Source organism: Cuculus canorus, chromosome 4 (assembly GCF_017976375.1).
Source record: "Cuculus canorus isolate bCucCan1 chromosome 4, bCucCan1.pri, whole genome shotgun sequence".
Classification (NCBI taxonomy): domain Eukaryota; kingdom Metazoa; phylum Chordata; class Aves; order Cuculiformes; family Cuculidae; genus Cuculus; species Cuculus canorus.
This window is the reverse complement of record NC_071404.1, coordinates 17,102,966-17,129,283: the sequence shown is the minus strand read 5'-3', so window position 1 is coordinate 17,129,283 and position 26,318 is coordinate 17,102,966. Positions and strand designations below refer to the sequence as shown.

Sequence of the window (26,318 nt, the reverse complement as noted above, 5' to 3'; positions counted from 1 at the left end):
CAAGTTTAGCATGTTTTTCTTTACAATGTGCATTATTGCACGTATTATGCTTTGTTAAACTTCTGTTTAACATTATTAAGTCTTACATTTGTTGTTTGTAATAGTTCTGAAATTCATAGCTTAATTTTTTCTTCTTCAGACATGTTACAGTTACATGCATCCTTTAGTGTACCTAAACCTCATTCCTAAGGCACAATATTGTAGTAAAACAGCTATTAATTTATTTTAGGGAGTTAACAGAGTGAATGTGAATGGCTTATTTTAATGAATAATGAACTGTAAGAGGAAACTTGCATGAAATGATGATGCATAATGAGTTTTTGAAAGTTTTAAAACAAATTTGAGGGGTTTAATATAGAATGTGTCAGTTCCTGTTAACAAATAAACATCAAATGGCAAGTCAGTCGTGAAGGTTAGAATAATTATGAATTCTGTGCATAATTGCAAAAGTCATTTGAATAGGGATGTTAAGTGTTTGTTAATCTGTAGTATTCAAATGTCAGTATTCTGCCCACTTCTTACAGAAGTTGTATTAAATTACATTTTAATGCATTAATTAGGTAAATTACAGGAAAGTTACTTTTCAGTCAGAGGAGTAGTTTGCGCATTCCTGTCTGTGCGCTTGAATCTCTGATTTTTCTCTCTTGCACCTGAAGATTCAAATTAAGAGCATTCGTTACTCTATTTTTTGCTGTCTTTGAAGTGAATTGCAAATTCACTTAATTTTTCCCAATTTTCTGTGTAAAATTGAAGGCTTGCAGCTTTTATAAGTTAAGGGGAGCAATGAATAACTGGAGCTAGTACCTATTATGAGGATTTAACTTGACATGATTTTCCTTGATTTATTTATGAGCTTTCCTTTCTTCTAGCTTTCCAAGACCAACTTCTCCAACAACAATGATTTTCGGGCTCTTCTGCAGTCTCTTTATGCCACATTCAAGGAATTTAAAATGCACGAGCAGATTGAAAATGAGTGCATCATTGGTTTACTTCAGCAACGTAGCCGGACAGTGTACAACGTGCACTCGGACAACAAACTCTCAGACATGCTTAGCCTCTTTGAGAAAGGGTTAAAGAATGTAAAGGTAAGTAGACTTTATAAGAGTGGCTTATATCCTAAAGAGAATGTGCTATGATTTTGTTTTGGTATGCTTCAACTTTTCGTACTCTACAAATAACTAAGGAGTGAGAGGAAACATTTGTGGTTTATTGATACAGTACTGAAAACTTTCCAGTCCAAACCACATTCTTTTGCCATTCATCACAGTTACTAAATTTCTAGTAAAAATTACTCAGATGTATTTTGTGACAGAAGTCCGTCACTGCGGAATTGGAAGTGTTTTGGAGCAACAATATGGAAGTTTCAGATATAAAAACTGCTTTGCTAATTGTTCAGAACAGTTTCTGATTATAGAAATAATTTTTTTTATTAATTTGCTTGGAAACCCTGAGTGTTGTTTTTTTTTTTTGTGGGACATAGCATTATATTATTGTCACAACTGGAGATGATTATTGGACTTAAGGAAAAAAAATGTTGTATTCTGTTGGTGAATCGTGTATTCCTTCAAGTAACCTGTTGCTCTGTTATGCTGTTCATATTCCAGTCCTTAAGAAACTCTAAATGTTATTTCTCCAGTTGGTGACTTTTTCTCAAGTTGAAGTTGTTAAATTCTTTTCTAGTAGAATCCTGCTTGAATTCTGTCTCTTTCCTCTAGGGTACCCAACACAACTCCGCCTTTCTGCAGTCTAAGCATTAGTCACCAGTAATAATCTAACATTCCATGTTACATTTCTACTACATACGGTATATATATTTGGTAAGAAAAATACTAGATACGCAGTTGATTGATTCCATCAACGTCTAAGGCTGTATTTGACCAGGGAATCATGCAAATATTTTTATTCCATTGTGCATATTAAACCATGACATTTTTCTTAAATTGTTTCCATTAGTGAATCAGAAAATAAAGTGAAGAAGAGGGGAAATTTAACACTTGGCTTTGTATTATACCTTCTCCGATAGGTTGCCACTGTTGTGTTATTTGACTTTTTAAGTGTGAAAAACCAGATTTCTATGGCTGTCTTTAGAAACGTTAACTTTGCATTTTGAGAGAGTGTTTAGTCTAATTGAAACTGGTGCCTTAATCTTTTTGTCTGTAATAGTCTGGGTTTCTTGATGTAGAAGTTTGAAAAGAAAAACTTACAACATTTACTGTAAATGCTGTGAGGAACTTCAGTATGTTGCAATTACTTGGCAGACTTCAGGACCAGCACTGGCACAGAGAACAAATTGATAGATGAGGTTGGTCTAACTTAGACTTTTAAAAGTCAGTTACATCTTATTTTTGAGTTCTTTTCATTTCCAAAGTGAAGATCTATTGAGTGTTTCTGACTATAAATTCCAACTATAATTTGGAAGTTAGAATTGTAGAATAATTAATGTAAAATATGTGCAGTTAAAATATGAAGTGGAACTGCTGTATCCTACAATAATTCTTATGCAAGGCATGCAAATACTTAGTCTGTTACTACTTTGAACTTTAGGTGAGACTGTAGATTGGCAGACTTCAGTCTTTGCTCCAAAGTGGAAATGTGATTAGGCGAGTTAACTCATACCTGATAACAAAACAAATCACAATCAGGCAGGGAGGGCATACTTTGTTCTGGCCAGTAGCAGGCCAATGCAGACTGTCAAGCTCGTGAAATTTTGAAAGCAAACACATTCTTACCATGAAATAGAGCAAACATGCGGCATACATGAGGAAGATATCACGGACTTTACTTCGAAACACTCATTTATTTAACAGTTCAATCCTTGTATGAATGGACAAGATCAGATAATAGTTAAATCTTTGCTTTATTCTCAGAATGAATACGAACAGCTAAACTATGCAAAACAGCTGAAGGAGAGGTTGGAAGCCTTTACCAGGGATTTCCTTCCTCATATGAAAGAGGAAGAGGAGGTAGGTAAAAGTTTTTCTCAAATATTATGCTGATCTTCCTTGGGGTTTGGAATGATTGAATAGAGACAAAGGGCTTAGAGGTTCAGTTTTTTCACGGTTCTCTGTTTTTATTACTATTGCAAGTTGCATTCAGGACTGTGATGTCACTGTCTGTTCTTTGACTGCAAAGTGATGTGCTGAAGCAGTGAATATACTGAAAGTTCATGATCAGCTTCTGGTCCTTTGAAAATGGATAACAAAATTCTGCTGGGGCTGGGATTTGTTGGCAGCAGGTAGTTATTTAAGAGGACGTCTAGCAAAACTTAAAGTAGAAAGAGAAGTCCTGTAAACCAGCACTTCATGACTCAGACTGACACTCCCAAACAGCCTCTGACCTATATTTGAAATGTAGACTAGTACTGCCAGTCTGATGATTTATGGGTATCTGAAGACTGGGAAGCATCTTCTGGAGAGAGTAAATATTCTGAAGTCTGTCCAAGAGAAATCTTGTCTCATGTTTTTCTTCCTTGCCACTTGCCTTTTGTGTGAGTACCTCGTTAAGTTATATAGTATAAGCAACTTTAATCACTTCCCTTTTCTGTTGGGGGAAACGCTCAAACAGATTGCCGAGACTATGCAGTGATCCGTTGGCAAGCAGAGGGTTGGAACTCGGAACTCCCGTGGTCCTGTCCTTGGTTTCACTTAGTGTATGACATGTTTTACTTGGAGAGAGTTTGAAACAGGAAATTGGAAATTCTGTGTGGGTAGGTCTGTGTATTATTTTCAACTATCTCCATCAGCACCAGCCTTTGTTTTTGCCTCCTCTCTTTTTCCTTTGCTTTAGGTTTTCCAGCCAATGTTGATGGAATACTTTACTTATGAAGAATTGAAAGATATTAAGAAGAAAGTAATTGCACAGCACTGCTCACAAAAGGAGGCTGCAGAATTCAGAGGTCTTAGTAAGTGGAATCAAGCAGAAGAGCTTCAGAAGGTCTTTAAATATTCTGTGGATGAGAAGGCAGATCAAGGTGAAAAATATAATTAAAGTTTTTCTTAAATTGCAATTTTTATCTAAAAAGCCACACCAGTGGCATACCTAAAGTTATGAACTGACGGAAACAATGGTTTCTATAAAATGGGAATTTCTTCAAACTAATTTTGAAACTTGAGGAACTTTACTGTTTGATACAGGTTTCCTGGCTGGTTGAAATGTAGATAATATTTCCCGTTTTACCTGTTTTCAACCTTCTTCCTCTATGTTCCTTCCTGTTGTTATATTTAATATAATAAGCAGGCAAAAATAATAATTAACTTGTAATTATACTTTCATTGAAATTATATTTTCTGTTTGCAGACCCTGCATTTAATTCTTGGGTTTCATGACTGCTTTGTAAGCTTTTCTGTGGATGGTTAAATAACACAGGATGGTTAGCCAACTGACTGTATTTCAGATTAAAAGCAACTCACATTTCTCAGCTCCAGAACCTAACTTCCCGGGCCTCTCACAAGTCAGAAGGGAAGAAGCTGTGTGTGAAGTAATGCAAGAGAATGAAATGTGTGCTCTCAAAGTGCATATTTAATTTGCATTCACCTGTAACTACCTTTCCTGATGAAACTTAGAATAAATGGATAACTACTAAAGTGCACTTCGGGCTTGTTTTATGACTGCTCAAGCAGCCTAAGTTGTCCACGTTTACAGTTTCACTGTTAACTAACAAAGAAGAGTTGATGACCCAAAGAGGGGGAATTAATGTACTGAAAGTGCAATACTGAGCTGTAAGACTGATAAGTAGAGCAAGCTCTCATGAACTGACTTTGTGGTGTTGATAAGCTGTGGTGCTCTCATGAGAAAAAGTTGAAAAACTACTCTGTAATCAGAGGTTTTTGGGTTTTTTTTTTTTTTTGATGAAACTTGACTTCTCTGAGCTTCTGAACTGATCATTTTCTGCCCTTCAGTTGAAGCCTTCAGATAGACCAAAGATAATGGTCCATGGTGTGAAATACTGTCAAGTCTGAGCAGATGAATATGACAGCAGTAGCCCTAAGGCACCACTTGCTGTTAACTCTAGGTGGAATAGGAGTTTTGGGACAGTAGGTGTTCTGCAGTCATTGTTTTCTAGACTTTAGGAAGAGAAAGTATGTGTCCTGTATCTGTTTTTGCAAAATGGAAGAAAACCTCTTGCAACTCTGGGCAGTTTTACCTGCATTTTAGTGTGAAAACCTCTGTGGTTTACCTGCAGCGACTTGCCAGGTGTATGAATAAATATATTGATTCATCAAGTGAAACTGTGTTTAATTAGATTATTTTTGAAGTAGCAATAGATTATCAGAGGGTGAAGTTTAAATTGCACTCTGTTTTGAAGCTTCTTTGCAAAAAGAAACCTGATCCTTGTCTCACTAAAAAGTCTTATGTACTTTGTGTCCTAACATTTAGAGTAAATTCACACATTATCACACAAAATCCCTACTAATTTGAGAAACCTGCTATTTCTAAGTACTCCTGAAAACTTGTTTAGAAAAATTTATTTTCAAATAAGTTATTCGTAAAGCATGAAAAATTCTCTTTAAACAGCATAACCTCTAGCTAACCAAAGCACTGATTTTGTTGTTTTATTTAGTTTGCACAGTTTGTACTGTGATGATATAGGAGAGCTATTGGAGATTGTTCCTGTTGCTGTTCACTGAAGTATTAATTACAGCGGTCAAATTTTAGTCTCTAACTAAATATTATTACTTCTCAACTTGAAAAGCTTGTCACAATTCAGAAGTTAAATTTAATTGTCTGTGTTAGCAGTTAAAGGCAGAAATAAAATATGAGACAGCTGCTAAGAGTTTAATGTGAACTGATTGCTGTGTCCCAGTCAAGAGGTTGAGTGTGTTCAGTGAGAGTGATCCCAGCTGCTGGATTCTGTTGCTGATACTGTTTCCTGGGAATGTGGCAATGCAGGTTTATATATCATCTCTGACGGAAAGCATTTTCTTCTTTCATATAATTTATAGCAGATACTGCCTTCATCTTGCTGTGTCTAAGTAGCAGCAGTTTACTTTTCTGGACCCTTGGGGACTCAAGGTTGGAAAAAAGCTAGCCATTTGGGAAAATGGCAGATGGCAAAGAGAAGAATGAGCTGATGGTTTGTTAAGGTGGTGTTACAGTGAAAGCTTTTTAAAGCCAAAGTGTTACCTATTTTTTTTCAATTATTTTGATAAACAGTAGTTTAGGACTTTTTGGGATACTGCTTTTGTGTTGCCTTAGTCTAAATGTGAGTTCCACTGCTGCTGTTTAAAGCTCTGAGGCTGTGCTTCACTTAATCCACACTTTCTGTATTTCAGAAACCGAATTGACAGGGCACACCACAAATATTACTAATCTTCCTCCTGAAGTGATGCTGACCATTTTCAGTTACCTTACCCCCCAAGAGTTATGTCAGTGTAGTCAAGTAAGCACTGAATGGTCACAGTTGGCTAAAACTGGATCTCTCTGGAAACATCTTTACCCTGTTCGTTGGGCCAGAGGTAAGTTAAATTTAATTCTCCCTTTGAAAGCATGTTAATTATTAGAATTTCTGAGTCTATAAAAGAGAGTGTCATAGTGTAGAGTGTCATGTACAGTGAACCTGACAGCTGAGCATGCTGGAAGAGTGTGTATCGTTTGGGTAAGGACAGTGCCCCGAAACTTGGTTAAGATGCTCCAAAGTGTACTTCCATCTTATGGAATTAAGAAACTAAAAGTTGCCTTGGTTGTAACTCATAAGTAGCTCTTGTATACAAACTGTTGATTACTTTTACTGAGGTTTGTTTGCTTGTATGGATGCTAACAAGTATATTCGCTAATACATCTTAATGATGACTGAATTTAAGGATTTTTTAATTATAAATGCTGCTGTTACACCTATATCAGTAAAATTTTTATTTCATTTGAGTTACTATGTAGAAATAAAAACCATAACTGCAGACTGGAAATTTAAAACAAATGGAGTTCTAACATTTCCTCACAATCTGTTTTTAGTTTTATAGTCAAACTTAAAAGAAAACTGTATGAATGTTAGTTTTAATACTGAAGCTTTAGATGTATTGCCTCAATAACTTCTACTGCAGTAAGGTCTAAGTGGTTTTTTATAACTTCTGTTCTTCAGACTCCTGTTAATTAAAATTTCCTGTTGAGAAGCGTAACCTTTGCAAAAGTTCCTGTTCAGATAGACAAAATAATCTCTATTCCAATGAGGCAAGTTACAAGTCATCGGAGTATATTTATAGCTTTAAATATTTCTATTTGTATTTGTCCATATTTATGTGAGTATTAAACACTGGAGCACAGCACTGTAGGCTTCATGACTGCTGCTATGTCAGTGTAGCTGAGTAAAAAGGACACAATCTGTGCTGCTTAATAAGGTACATTTTATGTACCTTAAAGATATTAAGAGAGAAGGCTAAGAATATATAGATTAAATTTTGAGATACATAAAAGGTAAAAACTTCTTTCTGGATGGACCTTTATGGCTTCTAAAATCTTTACAGAGCAGAGAGGATTTAAATGACTTTTGGGTCTGAATTAATTTTTTTGGTTGGATATTATTAAAAAAAATTGGTCACTGAGCGGCAAAGAGTAAGTGGAGAGGAGAGGTTTCAGAGTTCAATTGTTAAATTTTCATTAAAAAATTTTAGTGCTACGCTAGAATATATTTGGCACCTGCTTGAAGTGACTTACTTCTAAATGTGCTGTTGGCACAACAGGAAGCTAGGCTCATGATATGCTGAACTCAAGACCAACAGGCTTAGTTTAAATTTTTTATCTTTTTTCCTCCTAGTAATGAAAGGGCTTCTGAGGCTTTTAATGGATTATAAAGACGGGTTAAAAAAGATGAGAAATAGTACCAAAAACTTTTGCTTTGTGTTAATTGAAAATCAATTAGGATTCCATTTTCAGTTGCTCATATAAGAAACCTTGCTCCTTTCGGTACTGCTCAGCAAAGGTTGCTTTTGCTTCAGGGTTAGTAGGAACTCCTGCTAGTGAGGTAGTAGAGTAAGATGTTTGTTTTAAGCATGTCGACACAGAGGAAGGCAGCAGGCCTGCTTATACTGAGGGCAGCACTACAATATACCCAAACTAGAATTATGTTATGCCTGTGCAGTAACCCTCGGGGAGAGTGAGCGCCTTACTAGCTAAAAAACAGTGGAGCTGTTGCTGATGTTCATGTCCATCCAGATGTTCTAAACAATACCTATCGATGTGAGTCTCATGTATGTTCTAATGAAGTATTGTATAGCTGTTATAAGCAGGTTACTTTTGGAAATAGGGTTTCTTGATTCTGGAGTTATGTGCAGTGACTAAAAATAGGTTAATAAAATGCATCCTGGTTGACTGTAAATCTGTGAGATTCCAGAGGAAAACAGAAATGTCTTGAACTAAGTGTTATGCTGAAAGTTGATGGTTAATTTATCTACCAGAAAGAACTTCAGCACCTACACAGTCAAAATATTCCTTAGTTGTTTTATGTTATTTTTGCAGTCGTGTTGATCCCTACTAAGAAAATAAAGGACAACAGGAATATCTTGGAATAGCATAATAGGCTGTGAGTTCTGTAAAGGTGCTGAAATTGTTCCAAGAATCTTTTGAAGTTTTAAAGTATAGATCAAACAAGAACTATGTCAGGGTTCAGTCCAACTTTACTTGAGGGGAATGCAAAATTAATTTATATCTTTAGGTCAGGTCACAGTATACTGAGAAGTTATCATTTCTCTTTGCTGCAGCGATGAGAAGTATGTCTTAACTCTTTTTTTGGTCCTTCTTTTCTTGGGGTGTGTGTGGGGAGTAGGTGATTGGTATAGTGGTCCTGCAGCAGATCTTGAGACAGAACCTGATGAGGAATGGGTGAAAAATAGAAAAGATGAAAGTCGTGCTTTCCAGGAATGGGATGAAGATGCTGACATAGATGAATCTGGTAGGTAAATTCCAGCTTTGGTAATATTTTTTCCTGATGATGGCATAGTTATAAGCAATAAATGTATAAAGTAGACTTCTCTGTATAATCAGTTTAAAATACAGATTTTATCATAGTTGATATCAGTACATTAAAATAATGACAAATGCATTAATACTTAATTCTGTCTAGATGAAATGCTTACTAAGCCAAGTAGACTTACACAGGAAAAGCAAACTTGAAGTTTTGTCTAGCAGCCACTTAAGGTTTCTGAAAGGAGTGCTCTTTTGTCCACATCTTCATCTCATCTTGACTGCCAGCTGGATGAAGGAAAAAAAAAAAGGAGACTGGAGAGGAGGGAGGCGGAGAAGCAGGCAGCTGGTTTTAATGAGTGGAATTGAGGCATCTAGGAGAGACCAAACATGAGTGCAAAGAGGTGAAGGGTTGTGGGGATGTGTCTGCAGTTAGGAAGGAGGTAAAAGCTGGGCTTCATCTCTTCAGGAAGTTTGGATGGATCATCTTGCATTCTAATTCATTCTAGGCTTAATTTAAAATTATTCTGTTATATCACAGGATATGAAATTCCCTGTGAGGTACTATTTCAATGTATAAGGCAAATCAGTGGAAATAGCTGGCTTGGACAGCTGTGAGCAGTATGTAATCTGTAGTAAATATTTTTCCAAGTCCTCTAATGATAATTTGCTGTTAAGACGCTTACTGCTTTTACTTGCTGTTGGAGTTAAACTCTTTAGGACTGTCAGAAAGACATGCAGATAGTTTTTAAAGGTGAGGCTTAAGTAATACCATGAGCTAGAATTCACAAAAGTTTCACGTAAGGTACTTATGGAAACTTAGGCATTCTTAAGCTTTCTTTAGTTTCCCATTAATTTGTTTGATGTAAGAGAACAATATGAATTCTAAATGACTCAACATTTTAAGACTTTCTCTTTGGTTTTATTTTGCAGAAGAGGCAACTGAAGATTCATTTGCCATTAATATAGCACAAATGGAAAAACGCTTACTTCATGGCTTGATTCATAATGTCCTTCCACATGTCGGGGCCTCAGTGAAGACATTCGTATTGGCCTACAGTTCTGCAGTGTCTAGCAAGATGGTATGTAATTTGAAACTGACATTTAATAATTGTGGCTATGCACCCTCTAATTAATAACTTATGTGCCTGAGTTTAAAACACTTGGCTAGAAAAAATGAGTTGCTGTTGAAGAGAATGTTGATTCATGTGTTGTCTCTTGACACTGTGTGCAGCCCTATTGGCTTATATTTACTGATTATTTTCCTTTCCTTTTTTCAGGTTAGACAGATCTTGGAGCTTTGCCCCAACTTGGAATATTTGGATCTCACTCAAACTGATATTTCAGACTCTGCATTTGAAAGGTTAGATAGTTTTTGTTTCCTTTAGGAAAAAAATAATTTAGCTTTTTGAGGGGGAAAAACATTCAAACATATCTTAGTCCATTGCCAGTAGAGAGAGAAATAGAGAAGTCACATTCAGGATTCATATGTTACTAAGAACCAAACCAGTGTAACAAATTGCTGAAATAGCAAGTAAAGCATGTAACTTGGTAATGGTCACTTAAAATGCTCTGTCTTCTCCATTGGGTGTGTATTACCTATCAATGTGCAGATATCCATAGCAATAGTTGTGGTTTGTTCTAGTGTTAACAACTTGAAATTGTCCACTTGATTTTGCAGTCACTCAGTTACGGTAGTGCTTGGTCTGATAGAGCTGGTGGTACTTGGAATGCTGCTATTTAAGACACTGATTGAATACAGGTGGGCAAACCTGTAAGGCTTAAGTGTAGTAACTGTGGATTCTGAAGTTTTACTAAAGTGTGCTGAAATTTCATTGATGTTAGTGAGGTGGTGCATGGATACAGAGCCTGTACCGGTGGGTCTTAGGATGATACTGAAAATCAGTGGCTATTTCAGTGTTAAACACTTTCATCATATAGTGCTCTCACAGAACATTTCACCAGTGTGGATGCTGGTAACAATGCTGCAGTTTGTGCAGGAAGTTTTACGTGAAATAAAAGCCTTATGGAATTTCTCCGGTTCAGAAATCAATCTTTGTGAGCTTTTGCTAGTCTCTAGTGAAACACATTTGCAGCTCCTCGTATATTTCCAGCCTCAGTTTGTAACTCACAAAATGAGTTTGGCTTGCTGTAAATACAAGCAATCACTTATGGAAAGTAAAATTATAGTTAACAAACTACGGATAGGTGAAGGATGCCTAAGCTATATGCTTTGACAGGTAATAATGTAACAATATTACTGCAGATCAAATTTCAATTTAATTTGAAAAATATAAGGCTGAAGGGATGAGGTTTTTTTAATATGGAAAAAGTCTCATTTCAATACCATCTCCTAATTCTGATCGCTTTTAAGAAATAATTAACACTGTAACACAGAACGTGTTTCAAGGATCCAGCCGTTATGTCTGTCTGAAAGAAATGGGAAATGAGAGACGGATATATGATCTAAGTACACTGATACTTCAATATGTATAAATAGCCAGTCTTGAGAAACTCAAGTGCTAGAAATTATAAGTCTTAAAATACTTGGAGCTGTGTATTACATGACAGATGTATTTTTTGAGGGGAGAGTGTGTGAAATTTGCTAGGTCACTAAGTTAGCTTCTCAAAGCTGAAGAAAAGTGAACTGTGATGCTTAGCTCCTTAGCATTATATCCAACAGGTGGTTTTGTATACAGGTTGTTACTGATTCATAATTCATTTCAAATTTCTTTAGACATAACTTTTCTAGACATATATGCAGTACTTGGAGTAGCAAATCTAACCTGTCTAGGGTATTTGCTTTATTCTGTGAATAAGTATTTTAATTATGAAGTATTCTTTTGTATATTTAGCCTTAAAATCTGTTTCTAAGCGAACAAAAGCAAACCAACCAAACCGCTTTTTACTTTTTTCCCTGATTTCAGTTGGGCTTCAGTTGGTTGTTGTCAAAATCTACGCCACCTTGATCTGTCTGGATGTGAAAAAATCACAGATGTGGCTATAGAGAGGGTTTCCAGAGCACTGGGTATCATATCAACTCACCATACCAGAGGTATTCTGAAAAGCTGCAGAAACAGGAGTGCCAAGACTTCTTGGAAAAACAGAGAGGTAACTCTGCAGTCCAACAAGAAGAACAATTGTCTGCATGAAATCAATAATGAAAACCTCATTGAGGGAGGAGATGGTGAGCAGCATTGGACTAAACCTGACAGCTCGGAAAACTTCAAATCTGCTTATGTGTGGATGCTAGATGCAGATGATTTAGCTGACATTGAAGATGCTGCGGAGTGGAGACACAGAAATGTTGAAGGATTTTGTCTTATGGAACCACCATCCCGTATTAATTGTTCTGCATCTTGCTACAGTAGAGACATTTATGGATTAAGGACTAGAGGGTGGCAGCAGCACTGTGCTTCTACTGACTTGATTTACTGCGGTCACTCATTTTGTTGTGCTGGAACAGCACTAAGAACTGTTCGAGCACTTCCAGAGTCCTCTGCACTGTGTACAAAACCAACAAGGACTAAGCAGTCAGAGAAAAAAGACTCTGCATACTCTGGGAGTGACAAAACAGATGAAGAGGCTGCACGAGTTCTTCAGTTTCTCAGTCTGTCTGGGTGTTACCAGATCACAGACCGTGCTCTCAGGTGAGGAGACTTTTTTGAGCTATTTTGCTTTCAGCTTGTTTTTCTGGTTTTATTTGTTGGGTCATTCTGGGGTCAGTCTGCCTAGTTTCAGTAGAACATTTTTATTGAAGAAACTCTAGTTTAAGTTTTGAGTGGTCTTTGCTTTTTAAAATATTTACAGTACCAGATTGAAAAACTTTCTCCAGCTTTTCCTTTCAGGATTTAAAAATAAAATCTTACACATACCCTCTGAAGTAAAGTATTTTTGTGAATTTGTGCTAGGCAGCAGTAATGCTTTTAAAGTTAATCTTCAGTGACGACTTCCTAAGAGATTGTGTTGGTTCACTACTTTTTTCATTATGCCTGTCAGTATGCTTGCAACTTTATAAAACTGGAGTAATATTTCATTTAACCTCATTTAACCGGCCTGGGTGACGAACCTGGCTCCGTAGGCCGAGGCCAATTCTGTGAGGCTCAACAATGCTGAGTGCTGAGTCCTCAGCCTGAGTCACAACAACCCCACACAACACTGCGGGCTTGGGGAAGAATGGCTGGAAAGTTTCACAGTAGAAAAGTATCTGGGGGTGCTGTTTGACAGCTGGCTGAACATGAGGCAGCAGTGTACTAGGGTGGCCAGCAGCATCCTGGCTTGTATGAGAAGTAGTGTGGCCAGCAGGAATAAGGAAGTTACTGTACCCCTGTGCTCAGTGCTTGTGGGGCTGCACCTTGAATACTGTGTCCAGTTTTGGGCTCCTTTGTACAGGACAGACATGGAGGTGCTGGAATGTGTCCAGAGAGAGCAATGTGGCTCATGGGAGACCTTATCACTCTCTGCATTTACCTGAAAGGAGGTTATTGTGAGGAAGGTATTGGTCTCTTCTTCCCAGCTAACAAGTGATAGGATGAGAGGGAATGGCCTCAAGTTGTGTCAGGGGAGGTTTAGATTTGATGTCAGGAAAAAATTATTCAACTGAAAACATTGTCACTTCCTGGGGAAGTGGTAGAGTCCCCATCCCCAGAGGTCTTAAAAGATGTGTAGATGCGGTGCTTAGGGATGTGGTTTAGAGATGGACTTGGCAGTGTTAGGTTTATGGCTGGACTCAATGATCTTAAAGGTCTTTTCCAACCTAAACGATTCTGGGATTCTATGATAATTTTGTAGGTGCAGAACATGTTAAATATGACTTCATATGACAAAGGAGCAGAAAAAAATAGTTGGAGTTGGCTTTGAATGTTTAGATGGCTTATTTTGTGTTGTCAGAAAAAAAATAGTTATTGCTTCTTAATGAAAATGGGATGAGGCTGAAGTACTTGCTGCTCAGGTGCTGCAGCATTGGGCTGATTAAAGCTGCTTGGAGTGGTAAGACTTCATGCCTAGCTGTACTGTGTGCTGTAGTCAACTTGAGAAAGTGTGAGGTGCTGCCGGCATTGATTTGTCTCTTGGGAGACTTCCTGCCCATTTGATGTTTAGGAGTAGCAGCTGTTGAAATGTCTCCCAGGGTGATGGTTCTCGCACTTACTCTTACAGTCACCAACAGTGTTAGTTTTGCTCAGTAAGCTTCAGATAGCAGAGTGTTGTGTTTGAGGTTGTTGCTGTTCAAGTGTTTGAGTGGGTTGGTGCTGCTGAGGGTCATGCTCTCTGTAGTTTGTGTGCTACTGGTCTGTTTTTTTCATGGCTTAGTGATCTAGGACCAAAGGGAGATTTGGTCATTCAGTTGTGGGAAGGGTTTAGCTGTGGTGCCAGTTTCTGTTGGTGCTTTTTGGATAAAAGATGATATTTAAGAGCTAAGACCGTGCTGCAACAAGTGCTGCTTGCACTCACTGGAGTAGTTTGAGTCCCTAGGAAGAGAGAATGAAACCTAACAGAAGCACGTGAAATTCTTTTAATTGAAGAGTTCTAAACTGATAGCTGATTTTGTGGTCAGCAGTTCTACTTCTGCTTGGTGACAGGAGAAAGTTGTACAGTAATGCTCTGAGTGCATTTTCAGTTTTATGTCCTGGCTTGATTCTGCACCTCAGTGATTCAAACCCAGTGTTCTTTTCAGGTAGGTGAGCTTGGTTGTGACTGAACGTGGGCTGTCTGCCCTGTGAGCTCACAGGGAGAAGCAGGCAGCCTAGCAAAAATGCTTGCTCAGGTGTGATACATCCATGAGGCTGTTGCATCAGCAGCCAAACTCTTGCACTCAAAAATAAAGAATTCTCCTTGAATAATAAGGCGGTATGTTGGCAGAGAGGCTCTGCTGCTGTCAGGCCTAGGAAAATACAAATTTGGATTCCAAAATAATTTTAACCGAAAAAATAAGACACTCAAACTTTTGGAAGTGTAATGCACTGAATTTGGCAGTGTCATGTTTTCAGAGCAAGTTGAAGAATATGCATACCCTTGGGAAAATTGTCAGAATTAGTGGTGTTGTGGAGGAGAATGTCTTGATAGTTCTGTCAAATACTTGGTCATCTAATTCAGAAACAAAATGATTTACCACTTAAGTCTTGCAGAAGGAATTATTAGTTTTTTGGAAATCAGTTCATTTTTCAGGTCTGTTATGCAACTTATGGGGTCATGAAACTGTCAGGTTTAAATCTACGTGGCTTCTTAGAGGTGTGGGGGGCTTTGTTACAACATGCAATTAAGTCTGACTTGGCGATGTAGTGGAGAACTTGTCGGTCTTGCTCTGTGCAGGATCTAAATGCCTATGCCTCTCTTCTGTCTGTTAACAGGGCATTGACTCTGGGAGGAGGACTGCCGCATTTGGAACACCTTAACCTCTCGGGTTGTCTCACTGTAACGGGGGCAGGCCTGCAGGATTTAGTTTCTGCCTGCCCTTCTCTAAACGATGAACACTTTTACTACTGTGACAACATTAACGGTAATGTCTTTTATGAAGACGTGGCGCTTTTCTGGGGAGCGATATATGGTTTAAGTGCAGTTTATAAAACAAAATGAAAAGAGCCACCAAAACCCCACCTCTTTTTTTTCTTGGCTGTGTAGCATGGAGTTTCACAGGTTAATCATGAAATTTCAACTGTTAATGTCAGGTTTTTTCCTTATTTGTTGTTCTGTTTTGTTTTGGGTTTTTTTTATATTTCACACTAGTACAGTTCTGTATTAGCTAGGAAAGCATTTTTACTCCATCTAACTATCTCATAATTTAGTTTAGCATAAATAATAGGGGCTAGAAAGTAAATTTATATATAGCTAACATGCACTTGCCCTCTCCACGTCTTCACTGTAAACCATGTAGCTGTGTTTTCTTTATGGTCATAACTTCAGACAGAGGCTTCATTAGTTTGGTACTGAAGTGGTGATTTTTTTAGGAAAGGAATGATATGTATTTTTCCATGCAAACCTCCATATAGTAGTACTGGTATAGAATATTGTCAATCCTACCATCACATGTACTTATGGAAAGGGTAATGTAGTTTTCTGGTTTTACTTGAGTTGGTAGCTTAGGGATGAGTCTAAGGTGGGAAAGATTCAGATAAATGCATAATATATGTTTATGGTGCAAATCTTTTCAGTGTATACCACACTGGAATTCAGCCTATTATGTTAGGACTAGTAAGAATTCATAGCACTAGAGATGGGAACCATGGTGTGACTTGTACTCCAGGTGTGGATATAGAACAGGTAGGTGCAATGGGGAGAAAGGGAGAAGGAGAATAGTAACTGAGCTCACAGGATTATAAGGGCTAATTATCTGTAAAACAAAATTACACTTCCTGGTAGTTCATGGTGTTCAGCGCAGTAATTTGCATCTATATTGAGATGCAGCCACGGCAGGGGTACAGGGTTGCCAGAGCTCTGGTACTACAAGTGAATCTATACTGGCATTTGGGTATCTGATCCATTGAAACTGATATAAGATGATGCACTTGGATTGGATCCTAATAGTAGAAGTGAACGTATTAAATAATATTTTGCTTCCATAATTTTTGTACCACTTTACGCACACTTTTAACACTGTTTTTTCTTTTGAGGCACTTGTGTTTTATTTCATTCCATTCCATTCAGACTACAGCTTTTAAAAATCTTCTAGCTTTCAACCTGAACACTTCAAAGTTCCTTTTTTTAAAAAAAAAAAAATCTTTCACTGCATCTCCTTACTGCATTATGTTGAGTCTGAATAAGTCTTCAAAGACCAGTTGAAAGCCTTTTCCTTTTACATCTGATTCCTTGCTATTTTTCTTCTGTTTTCACTTTTGTTGGTAACACCAGACTCGATGTTCTGGTTTGTCTTTACACGTTTCTGTCTCCTTCCTTGTCCCTAGAATACTCTATATTAGTTTACAAAGCCAGAATCACTTGTGTGAGTACACTACTTTAAAGCTCGTCTGATCCATAATATCCTCAAGAAATTGTTTATATTTAAACAGAATACTTTTTGGAATGATTCCATAAAGTTCTCCTGATCCTCTTCCTGTTTATTTCCTTCCTTTTACTGCCTGCTGGGAGCTGTGAGTCTATAAGCTCTGCTTGGTTTTGTAAAGCATCATGCATGCCTTTGGATGAACTCCTGTAGAGAGAAATCAACAGGAGAGTGAGGCTGTAATGGTCTGACTTCTCACATCTGTTGAAAAATAATAGCATCTCAGAAGTTTGTAGCTGTTTTCTTAAGTTCATAAAAACTTAGAGGGGTGTCCTAGTAAAATTCTGAAATGGGAGATAACCTTTTATGACTCAATCCCCTGTGGTTTTATCTGGGTACTATTCTTTGTATTTTCAATCAAACTTCGTTGTGATAGGGCTATTCAGTGTGAAGCTAATGTTTTATTCTGCTCTGTGGGCAGCAGGATTTCTGTGACAGCTTGAACTATTTCTGTATCTTTTGGTATTTCTAAAGTAACTGTAAGGAAAGCAAGACGTGTTTCACTTAAAGCAATTAATATATGAAGCTGTTTGCACATCCCTGGATTGTGTTATTAATTGCTGCACAAAGATTACTGGTCTGTAAGCATGTAGAGAAAAAATTCATTGTTTGCTTTGCCCACCGGCTTATTAGAGATTGGTTTGGGTAAGGAGGTGTATTCTGTGATCATGTTCAAAAACCTGTCAGTCATGCAGAACAAAACGTGAAGCCAACAGCATGGAATTTGGCCATCTTGGAAAAATAAAGATGCCAATGTTGTCTGTCAATGTATAAAGGCTTTACTTTCACCAACAGCTGATTGTCAGATTTTTTTCTATAAAAGTTGAGCTTAATGGAAACCCTTACACACAGCTTCATGGGATTTTCCTTGTGCAGGGCTTGCTGGACTTGTTCGGTAGGCAGTTATTGCGATTTTCAGATTTTCATTGCATGTGCTGGTCTAACCATAGCTGCTCTACCTTTTCAGCAGACAATTAAAAGGGTAGAGCAGCTGTGGTTAAACAGATGCAGTTGGGTCTGAGTCAGAGTGCTGTTGCACAGCGGTAATACAATGCAGTTTTTATGAGCAGACACTATGAATTTACACACTTCCAAATTTCTTTTCTGTTTGTTTACTGTCAGTATGACTTCAATTCTTCATTTGCAATACTGATGTTTAGGAGCTCTACTTATTTTTGCTCAACACTGGAGACTTGGAGCTAGATAACCATGATTTGGTTTAATGTCTAAACGACATTTGATTGTAGAGCACACTGAACTCAATATGAAGAGTTTAATGTTTGAGTAACCTTTTGCCACTTAAAAGCTTGTAGTTCCCCGTAGACTGTTTTGTCCAGCTGTGTTCAGTCTCCTTACTGTATTCTCAGTTTTAAAGCCTGGAGTGTGTCGTCATATTCAGGATTAGAAAAGTGAGGCTCCCTAATCTCTGCAGCAGTAGCTCTTTGCACCTTTGGAGTATGATTCAGTTTCTAGAGGTTTTTTTTATTTCTTTTTTTTTAATGTCATCCTCAGGTGCTGTAATTAAAGGACTAGGACATTAATGAAGTAAAGTTACAGGGATTTAGATGACTCACTCTTTTCTTCTGGCATTTAGGAATTCATTGGTCATAGTTTGATCCAGCAATGGAGCCAAGACCTTGCAATTTCTGTTCAGATTTATGGATGCCTGTGTGCAAGTTTATGTGGGAATGCACTGATGGTTTTTGGTCTCCTTCTAAAGTTGTACAGACAACCAAGGTGCACTCAAAGCTCTGTAAGTGTAACTTTACCAAAGGCTGGAAGTGGCAGTTAGTAGGCTCAGATTTGAATTTAATATTGCCTTTATGTTTTTTAAAGCTAATGCTTAATTTGATGACTTTTTTTGGCAATACCCTTGTAATATTTTACTTCTGCTACATTACCGTCAAACACGGTACGCAGTGTTGATGATGGAGCCTCACACCGCTGGCAGCTGTATAAAAGAACTGTTTCCTTTTCTCCTTTGTATTCCTCTCGGTGCATTCTGACTGCTTTCCTGTGGCCAGTGTTAGCCTTTATGTAGCTCCTTGGTAAACTCAGTCAAGAGCTGGGCTAGCTGAAAGCTTTAGCCCCTTGCCTGTCCTCGGTGGGTCAGAGATCCATCTTGCTGCAGACTACATGACTTGTTTCTGCCACCACAGGTGAGAGCTGCAACAAGTGGCTGAAGGGATGTGGTGGTGGCAGCCAGTTGTCCTAGCTCGAGTCGCTGTTTCACCATGGTCTTGATCTGGATTGTTTTGTATTCTTGGTGAAATGCCCAACTTCTTCCTAGAAAATTTTAACTCATTTTTGTTTCACTAGGACGTCTAGCAGTGGAGTAATTGAATAACTATGTTCTTAAATTGCAAGCCATGTTTGTATTTACTTCATTTGAGAGCACTGAGACCTGTTCATCATTGTGAACAAACCTCTGTTCTGGGTCACCCGAAGCATCTGAGTAATCAGGCGTGCATGTAAAGAGCATTACAGTAATCCAGTTTGGAGGTAACAAGACCAGTAACATAGACTGAGGCAGGTTAGATGAGAATCTGATTAATTCTGCTTTCCCAAGAGACCCAGCCCAAACCACATTTTAGTTACTTCACTGCTCACACTCAAGTCTGCACAGTCAGTAGAAAGAAAGCGACCCTCCCAAAGGTGATTCAGCCCAAGTCTAAGATGGGAAATGACCAACTTGCTCACTGGCAATATAGAAGTCCCAAGGAAACAAAGGAGTGTTTTTTGGCAAGGTTAAAGAGGCCAAAAACACAAATGCAATGACTCTTAAACATATAGCCTTACTGTCAAAACAGCCATTAATGACTCTTAGTTCCTTGTTGTAATAAAAGCATAAAATACCCTCCATGTTATGGGAATTGCCTGTATATGCTAAGAAAGAATAGAGAGTGGGAGATTTTGGGAGATATTTTTTGAATGCCGTGTATTCCATTTTGTCAGAGTTCTTCATCAGAGGTTATAAAGGAGAGTCAGTCAGGTATAAGGGTTAGACATGAGACAAGAAATGCAGTATAGGAAGAAGGGTAGACTTTCACTGTTGTGTAGTTAATGTAATTTGTGATTAATTCAGTGCCTAGTAAATTAGGAAATGAACCTGCAAACTTTTCAGATGCTACAGTTTACTTAGAAGTTTCCAAGTTTTTGAGACTTCTAAGTTGCTGTAAGAATATTAAAAACTGAAAGTGAGTTAAAAGATGGGAAGAAAGGACAGGGCTTAATTGTCGCTGTTCAGGATGGAGAGGAATCTGGGAGATGACATCTCTCTCCCCACCCATTCCCCCGAGTTCTGTGCTGTGATCACTCTTTATTCAGCATTTTCACTGCTGTGGTGGTATAAGAAATGCACACAGTAATTTCCAAGTTGGAGTGGTACTGAGCTGCCTCAAGTAACGATGCTGCTGCTGAAGATTTCCAGAAGGACTTCTTACGAGCTTCAATATAGCTGTATGTATGGTTATGTGTCTGGGTGGTTGGGAATAATCCAACTGTGATTGCATGAAACTGAATTCAGAGTTGGCAGTTGCAATGTGGACACAATGATTTCAGAGGGCTCTTGGTGTTAATTCTGAGATCTTTCCTGTTTGCAGCAGCAGCCAAAACAGCTACCAATATTATCTATCATCAGGGTGTTGAGAACAAGGCAGAGGGTGTTGCTACGTGGTCCTGGAAGCCTTGGGGCACTCGTTTTGAGTTCTGCATGTGGTTTTGGTCTCTCCATTTTGAGGAGTGTGTATAGCAGAGTTAAAGAAGATACAGAAGAGATCTACTAGAGAGTTAAGGAACGGAGCAGCTGTCTTGCAAAGAGACACTCAAAAGTCTGGAATGTATCAGTATCGGAATGAGAAGGCAGGAAGGGGGATGACTACAGAGCTGGGAAGGCAGTAAATGAGGTGAATGTGCAACAGTAATTCACCAAATTCTGCAGTATTAAAGCTCAGCAGCAGGAGTTGAAGAGGGTAGGCAGTTGATTTAAAGCAGATCTATAACGTAGTGAACTTCTGGAACTTGGTCCTGTGGGGAATTGTGGAAGCAGGTAGTATCAGCAGGTTTAGAAAGAGGTTAAACAAATGCATGCACAACTGAACTATAAACAAATATTGAAAGGAGTGGACTTCAGAGTCCCTGCTGCAGTAGCTAGGGATACTGGGGGGTTCTCCCTAGAGAACACTTGCTGTTGCCAGTAATGAACGTAGGGTTAGATGGGTTAGATGGAGCATTGGTCAGAGCTAGAAGGGCAGTTTTTATGTTCCAGTTCTGAGCATGAGGAAGAAAATTATTAAAATGAGCAAGAAAAGGATGGAAAACAATACTGAAGTATACTGAGTATTCCCTTCCTTGGGATGTTGTAGTTCTGTTTATTCTATCAATGAGCATCTTACTAGAAGTTTGACAGTTGCTTCAGAATTACTTATGCGCTGCTTAGCTTTGGCAATGATGAGGAAGGTCAGCTACGACTTGGAAAATTCTGCCGCACAGAACATGCTCTGCTAAACCAGCTATTTAGAAGCACCGAGTCTCCTTTTTAAAGGACTTATGAAGAAGCTTTCAAACTCTAGCTCGTAAGTGACTTGGAGGATCAAAATTTAGTTCAGGTGAATAAAAAGACTTGAAAAGGGAAATTTATTCATAAATGAAAAGTTTACTCTTTTGCATACTGTAACCATTGTCCTTCATTATAGCTTCAGGTTTGTTTTATTCAGTCTCATGCATGTTAACTTAATTATCTTGTACAGTATTGCTCATGTGTGCGTGGCATGAAGCAGAGATCTGATTGCCAGATATCAGGTGCTTGGAAATTAATTGAATTATGACTTGGAAGTTACCGTTCAAGGGGAGAAAACAAGCCAGACACAGCATGGTGCCCTAGTTCATTACATTATTTTGCTAGTCCTTTGTGAATGTATTAAAAACATCTTAAATAATCTTTGATTTGTCTCAGAGGGGGGAAAATTTGGGTTGTTCTGGTTAGATTTTTACCAGCTTGTTTTAGTTAACTCAGCAACCCACTACTGGTTTATGTTGGGTGCCGGAGTCCAGCCAACCTGAATGTAAGTGTTTGTGTCTCTAAAGCAGGCAAGTGGCTGCAGGAAATAAAATCCTGTACTGATAAATGTAATAGTTATCTCATGATCACCTTAACATTTCAAATTAAAGGGATAACAGTAAGCCAAGGTAAGTGGAGGTGGGTAGAATTACGGTGTTGGTTTATACTGTTTGTGCTCGCAACTTTTTCCTTCTTTTTGAATGGCTGGTTCTTAGCCTTACGGCTTCCAATAACTGCAATGATACTAAAGGTGGTTTTCTTTTTAGTTTTTGACTTTCCAGTCAGGGTACATGAGACCTTGCCAACCATGAAGTGTTCATGGAGGCAAAAAAAACTTCCAGACAAAAATATTATTTCCATTACAGTAGAAATGGTTTTGGAGACTCTGCTTTCTTTGCTAATGCCATGAAGTCATCATCTGAGTTTGAAAAATGGGAGTTAAAATATGCATTGTGAAAATACTTCTGTATCTCAATTCCAGAAGCTAGCTCTGAGAGCTTGCTTGAACTTGTTCATTTAGCATTGCTCCTTGTACATTTGTGTCTGCTTGAATGTTTTATCTTCATGGGACTAAAATATCAGAGCAACAGTATCTCAGAAAATAACTGCTCCAGCTGAGGCTTTTATTCTGTGCCAGCACTGGCAGTTTCAGGCTTCGCAGTGCTGAATGAAGTTCAGTGTTGTAAAAAAAGAGACACTTTCTGAATTACCAGGTTACAAGAACTCTGAATCTAAATAAATAGCCTTTTCTTCTTTTCACATTTGTTCTGTTTTTGTGCAGGTCCTCATGCTGAAACCGCCAGTGGATGCCAGAACTTGCAGTGTGGTTTTCGGGCCTGCTGCCGCTCTGGTGAATGACCGCTGACTTCTGATCTTTCAGTCTACTTCATTTAGCTGAGCAGGCTTCCTTTCATGCACTTTACTTACAGTTCGCATCTTGTGTTAACAATCCTTGGAGTGAGATTTGTTATACTAGCCTGACCCTGCCCACAACTTCAAAATCTTAATTCTGAGTGTACTGTACTGTGTTGTAACAATCTCACAAAATCTCATTTGGTTTGAAGGGTGTTGGGTTTTGTTTTACTTAATTTGGGGAAGATGGGAAAACATTCAGATTCTTTTTTTTAATGCCACTTTCTTCCAAGTTTGGCACTTAAATATACTTTACTGGATTATTTTGTGTTAAGTGAATGTTCTTTTTTTTTTTTTTTTTTTAATTTTGACTCCATAAGTACAATATAAAGCTCTGCAGAGAATTGGAAATGTATTGTTTGCATTTGGGTAACAATTACACATCTTTAGGAGCTTTGTTTCTTCCCCTTTCCTCTCATCCTGAAGTTGTTCCTGATATTGCAAAATTAGGGAAGTTCCCACCTTCCTTTTGCAATCGGTTTTGTATTTGGGCTTGAAAGACATACTCAAATAAAACATTCCCACCAATAAAAAAAGATGATGTAGCAGTTTAATAGGTGTGCTTTTAAGGCACAGTATCCAGGTGTGCCATGACAGTCGGAGGCTGCACAGGTTGGGTGAGCAGTGGTTTGGTGTGAACCTTGCAGTGTGTGTGGGGTTGTGGGTATTTGGTTGGGTTTTTGGTTTGCTTTGTTTTTACCCCAGGTCCATATTGAGATGCACTTTTTAAACAGGTTTCAAGGAAGTCAGTTTTCATTAATATGCAAACTGTGAAAGACGACAACGCCTTCTCCCCACTGCACTTATTTTTAGAGAGACCCCTCCTAGGTCCTGGCAGGGAGGCGGCGAATCCATTGTTGGACTGAGTGAAACCTGTGCCAGGAAGAGACGAGTAATGTGTGAGCAGTGCACGAGTGTGTGTGTGTGTGTGTCCCATCCTGCCTAATTTTGAAGGCTGACAGTATGCCAAGCTGGTCATTTTTACATGTTTTAATGATTAAATTCTTCTGAGTAGTAGTTTTTTAGGATGGCATTCATGGTGGCATATGGAATTTTAAAGATTCTTGGTGTCTGGGAAGTCACCAGTCGTCAGTATTTTTGTTCCCACAAAAACAGAAGTGCAATAAGGCAAGAAAAATAGCAGTGGATGTAGAGCTGGTGCAGAGTTGGCTGTTCATGTGAATGTGGGCTACAGACAGAATGCACAGCACTCGGCTGGAAGCCTACAGAAGGGATAAAAAAGGACACCATTATTCTTGTAACTTGCTTCGATTAAGCTGCGTTAAATTCACTTTGGTGCCTGAAGGAGAGTTGATCTGTGGCCATTTGTGCTATGCTGACTGAGGCAAGATGAGAGTTGGGAGGTACCCGGTGGGCGTCCTTGCATCTGTCTGTGTTCCAGAACTCTTGTTTCTGAGGCTGGGAAGGTCCTTTTCCTCCTTGCTGATAGGTGGTGGTTTCTGTGCAGAGTGGTAGAGATGCAGCTACACAGCTGAGACTGAATCAGCTGCAGAAAATTCAGTTTGCTTACATCATGTTTCTTCACCTTCTCTGAAGGAGAGTTGGACTAAATTTGGGAGATGTTATCAGTGTTGTTCAGCAAAGCATTGCATGATGACAACGTAGCTTACCCCTGGCTGCTGGAAGTTTATAAAGGCAACCGTAGGCTCTAAACCAAAGATTTTGTCCATTATTTATTAGGTGGATTGAGTCTAGTTTGGAATTAAGCTCAAGAACAATCTTAACTTTGATAGGTTCTGATGAGCATCTTTCCTAGCTCAACCCACCGTCATTTTCACTTGGAAGAGTTTGATTAGTAAGGTAACTGGAGGAAAAAGATATACGTATTTATATCAACATTAATAATTATAACACCACTACTTACACACGAATAAGCAAGTTTGATCTTTAGTAAAATAATCTTTCACTAGGGTAGCTTACAGATAAGAATCTCAGATGCCAAAGTAATTTGATAAAATTTTTGTATAAAACTAAGGAGCTTCCACTTGGGTTTTGGTATAAATATTTATTAAATACTTTAACTTGTAAAGAAAAAGTCAGCTGACACCTCTGCATGGTGCTGGCATTAGAGAGACACTAGGCATGAAGTAGCAGAAGCAGCCTCTTATAAACTGAAGTATGGCTTCACTGAGGACTCCTCACTGCCTGAAATTTATTCATGGGTAAACAGTCCTGCTCTTTATTTAGGAACACTGGGAAACTGTAACTGTTTGTACCATAAGTGAACAACGGTGTCTTTCAAGAGGAAGAAGGTCAGTAGATAAAATAAACTGACTAGCTAAAAACAGTCTTTAAGGTATGATTCCAGGAACCAAGTTTAATCTAAAATAAGGTGGCCAAACTCTGCCATTTTACTGTGCAGTGTCACCTTATGTGGGCATGCACAATGCTTTTAAGAGTGTGATGTTCTTCTGGAAGCTATAAAATCCTGTATAAATATCACCTATTAGTACTGGAATTTTAAGCTGTCAGTCTCTTCCTTGGCTGTAATATGTGGCCATAGAGTGAATAAAGCTCGTGTCTGTAGCTACTAAAAATTAGGTTCTCACTCTATTATTAAAACACTTGAGATAGCTCAAACCAGCACTGTGAGAAATCTGTTATGTTTACTTCTACATAGGCAAACTTTTTGAGGTGTTCTGGTCTATGCTACCTAGTTCTAACAAGTGAAGCAACATAAATCCACACAGAAAGAACATTTTGGGGGTAAGCATGAACATACACAGCTAGAGCAAATTCAACGTTGGAAACATCAATGGTATGAACTCCTGTGCTGTGTACGGCTTCTATTAAAGGTCTGACTTCAGAAAATGGCATGTGAATAGGAAATCCAGAGACCTAGGGAGAGGAAAAACATGTAAGGTAAGAAGAAAAGGTAAAGGCACCTGAATAAATAAATACATCATTCAAAAAATATGTTCTACTGTGCATGTAAGTTTCTGTTCTGTTGCTGGCCTGAGAAGATGCAATAAAAAAGCCCATTTTGTATTTTCATTCCACCTCCCCATTTCACTTACTCCAGGCAAGCTTCTTCCATTTTTTCTTCTTTAGCCTGGGTTAAGTTCAAAGCAAAGATGTTTAGGAATCCAGTAGAATAAAGTTACATTATTGAACACAGACGACAAAACTTTGCTGCTTTTCTGTGTCTTAACTGGTTAGAATTCATTCTGTCTGCACTGACTGGGATTTGAGGAGGCAAACATCTGCCTGTGATACATTTCAGGTGGAACAAGAACTGCAGGCTCATTCTGAGAAGTATTGGAGTTGTTACCACCTCTGTTTTCTATGTGGAGCAGAAGGACCTAACCTTCAGAAAAGAAAGAATCCATGGGTACGCCAGAGGCTGAAGCGAATACTGAAGCAAATTTTCTTCCATCTTTAAAGAATGAAGCAAAGAGTAGACAACTGAAGTTAAAGCACATAGTGCGTGGGCTCCTG

General features: G+C 38.3%; 2 protein-coding genes across 8 annotated transcripts in view; one reads left to right on the top strand and one right to left on the bottom strand.

The window, feature by feature from the left end:
* The window catches only part of FBXL5 (F-box and leucine rich repeat protein 5), a 35,044-nt gene extending 11,923 nt beyond the window's left edge, over positions 1 to 23,121 (top strand). Inside the window, exons 2-11 of the mRNA XM_054065783.1 lie at positions 870 to 1,085; positions 2,868 to 2,963; positions 3,787 to 3,970; positions 6,273 to 6,455; positions 8,756 to 8,881; positions 9,826 to 9,974; positions 10,173 to 10,255; positions 11,820 to 12,542; positions 15,240 to 15,388; positions 22,729 to 23,121. Coding sequence (XP_053921758.1) covers positions 870 to 1,085; positions 2,868 to 2,963; positions 3,787 to 3,970; positions 6,273 to 6,455; positions 8,756 to 8,881; positions 9,826 to 9,974; positions 10,173 to 10,255; positions 11,820 to 12,542; positions 15,240 to 15,388; positions 22,729 to 22,805 — 1,986 coding nt within the window. The 3' untranslated portion in view covers positions 22,806 to 23,121. The remainder of the gene's footprint in view (positions 1 to 869; positions 1,086 to 2,867; positions 2,964 to 3,786; positions 3,971 to 6,272; positions 6,456 to 8,755; positions 8,882 to 9,825; positions 9,975 to 10,172; positions 10,256 to 11,819; positions 12,543 to 15,239; positions 15,389 to 22,728) is intronic.
* LOC104067723 (complement C1q tumor necrosis factor-related protein 7) overlaps positions 20,937 to 26,318 on the bottom strand; it is a 111,493-nt gene continuing 106,111 nt past the window's right edge. For all 7 annotated transcript variants that reach the window (XM_054065775.1, XM_054065776.1, XM_054065777.1 and 4 more), the window contains one exon: positions 20,937 to 25,718. In XM_054065775.1, coding sequence (XP_053921750.1) covers positions 25,530 to 25,718 — 189 coding nt within the window. In that variant the 3' untranslated portion in view covers positions 20,937 to 25,529. The remainder of the gene's footprint in view (positions 25,719 to 26,318) is intronic.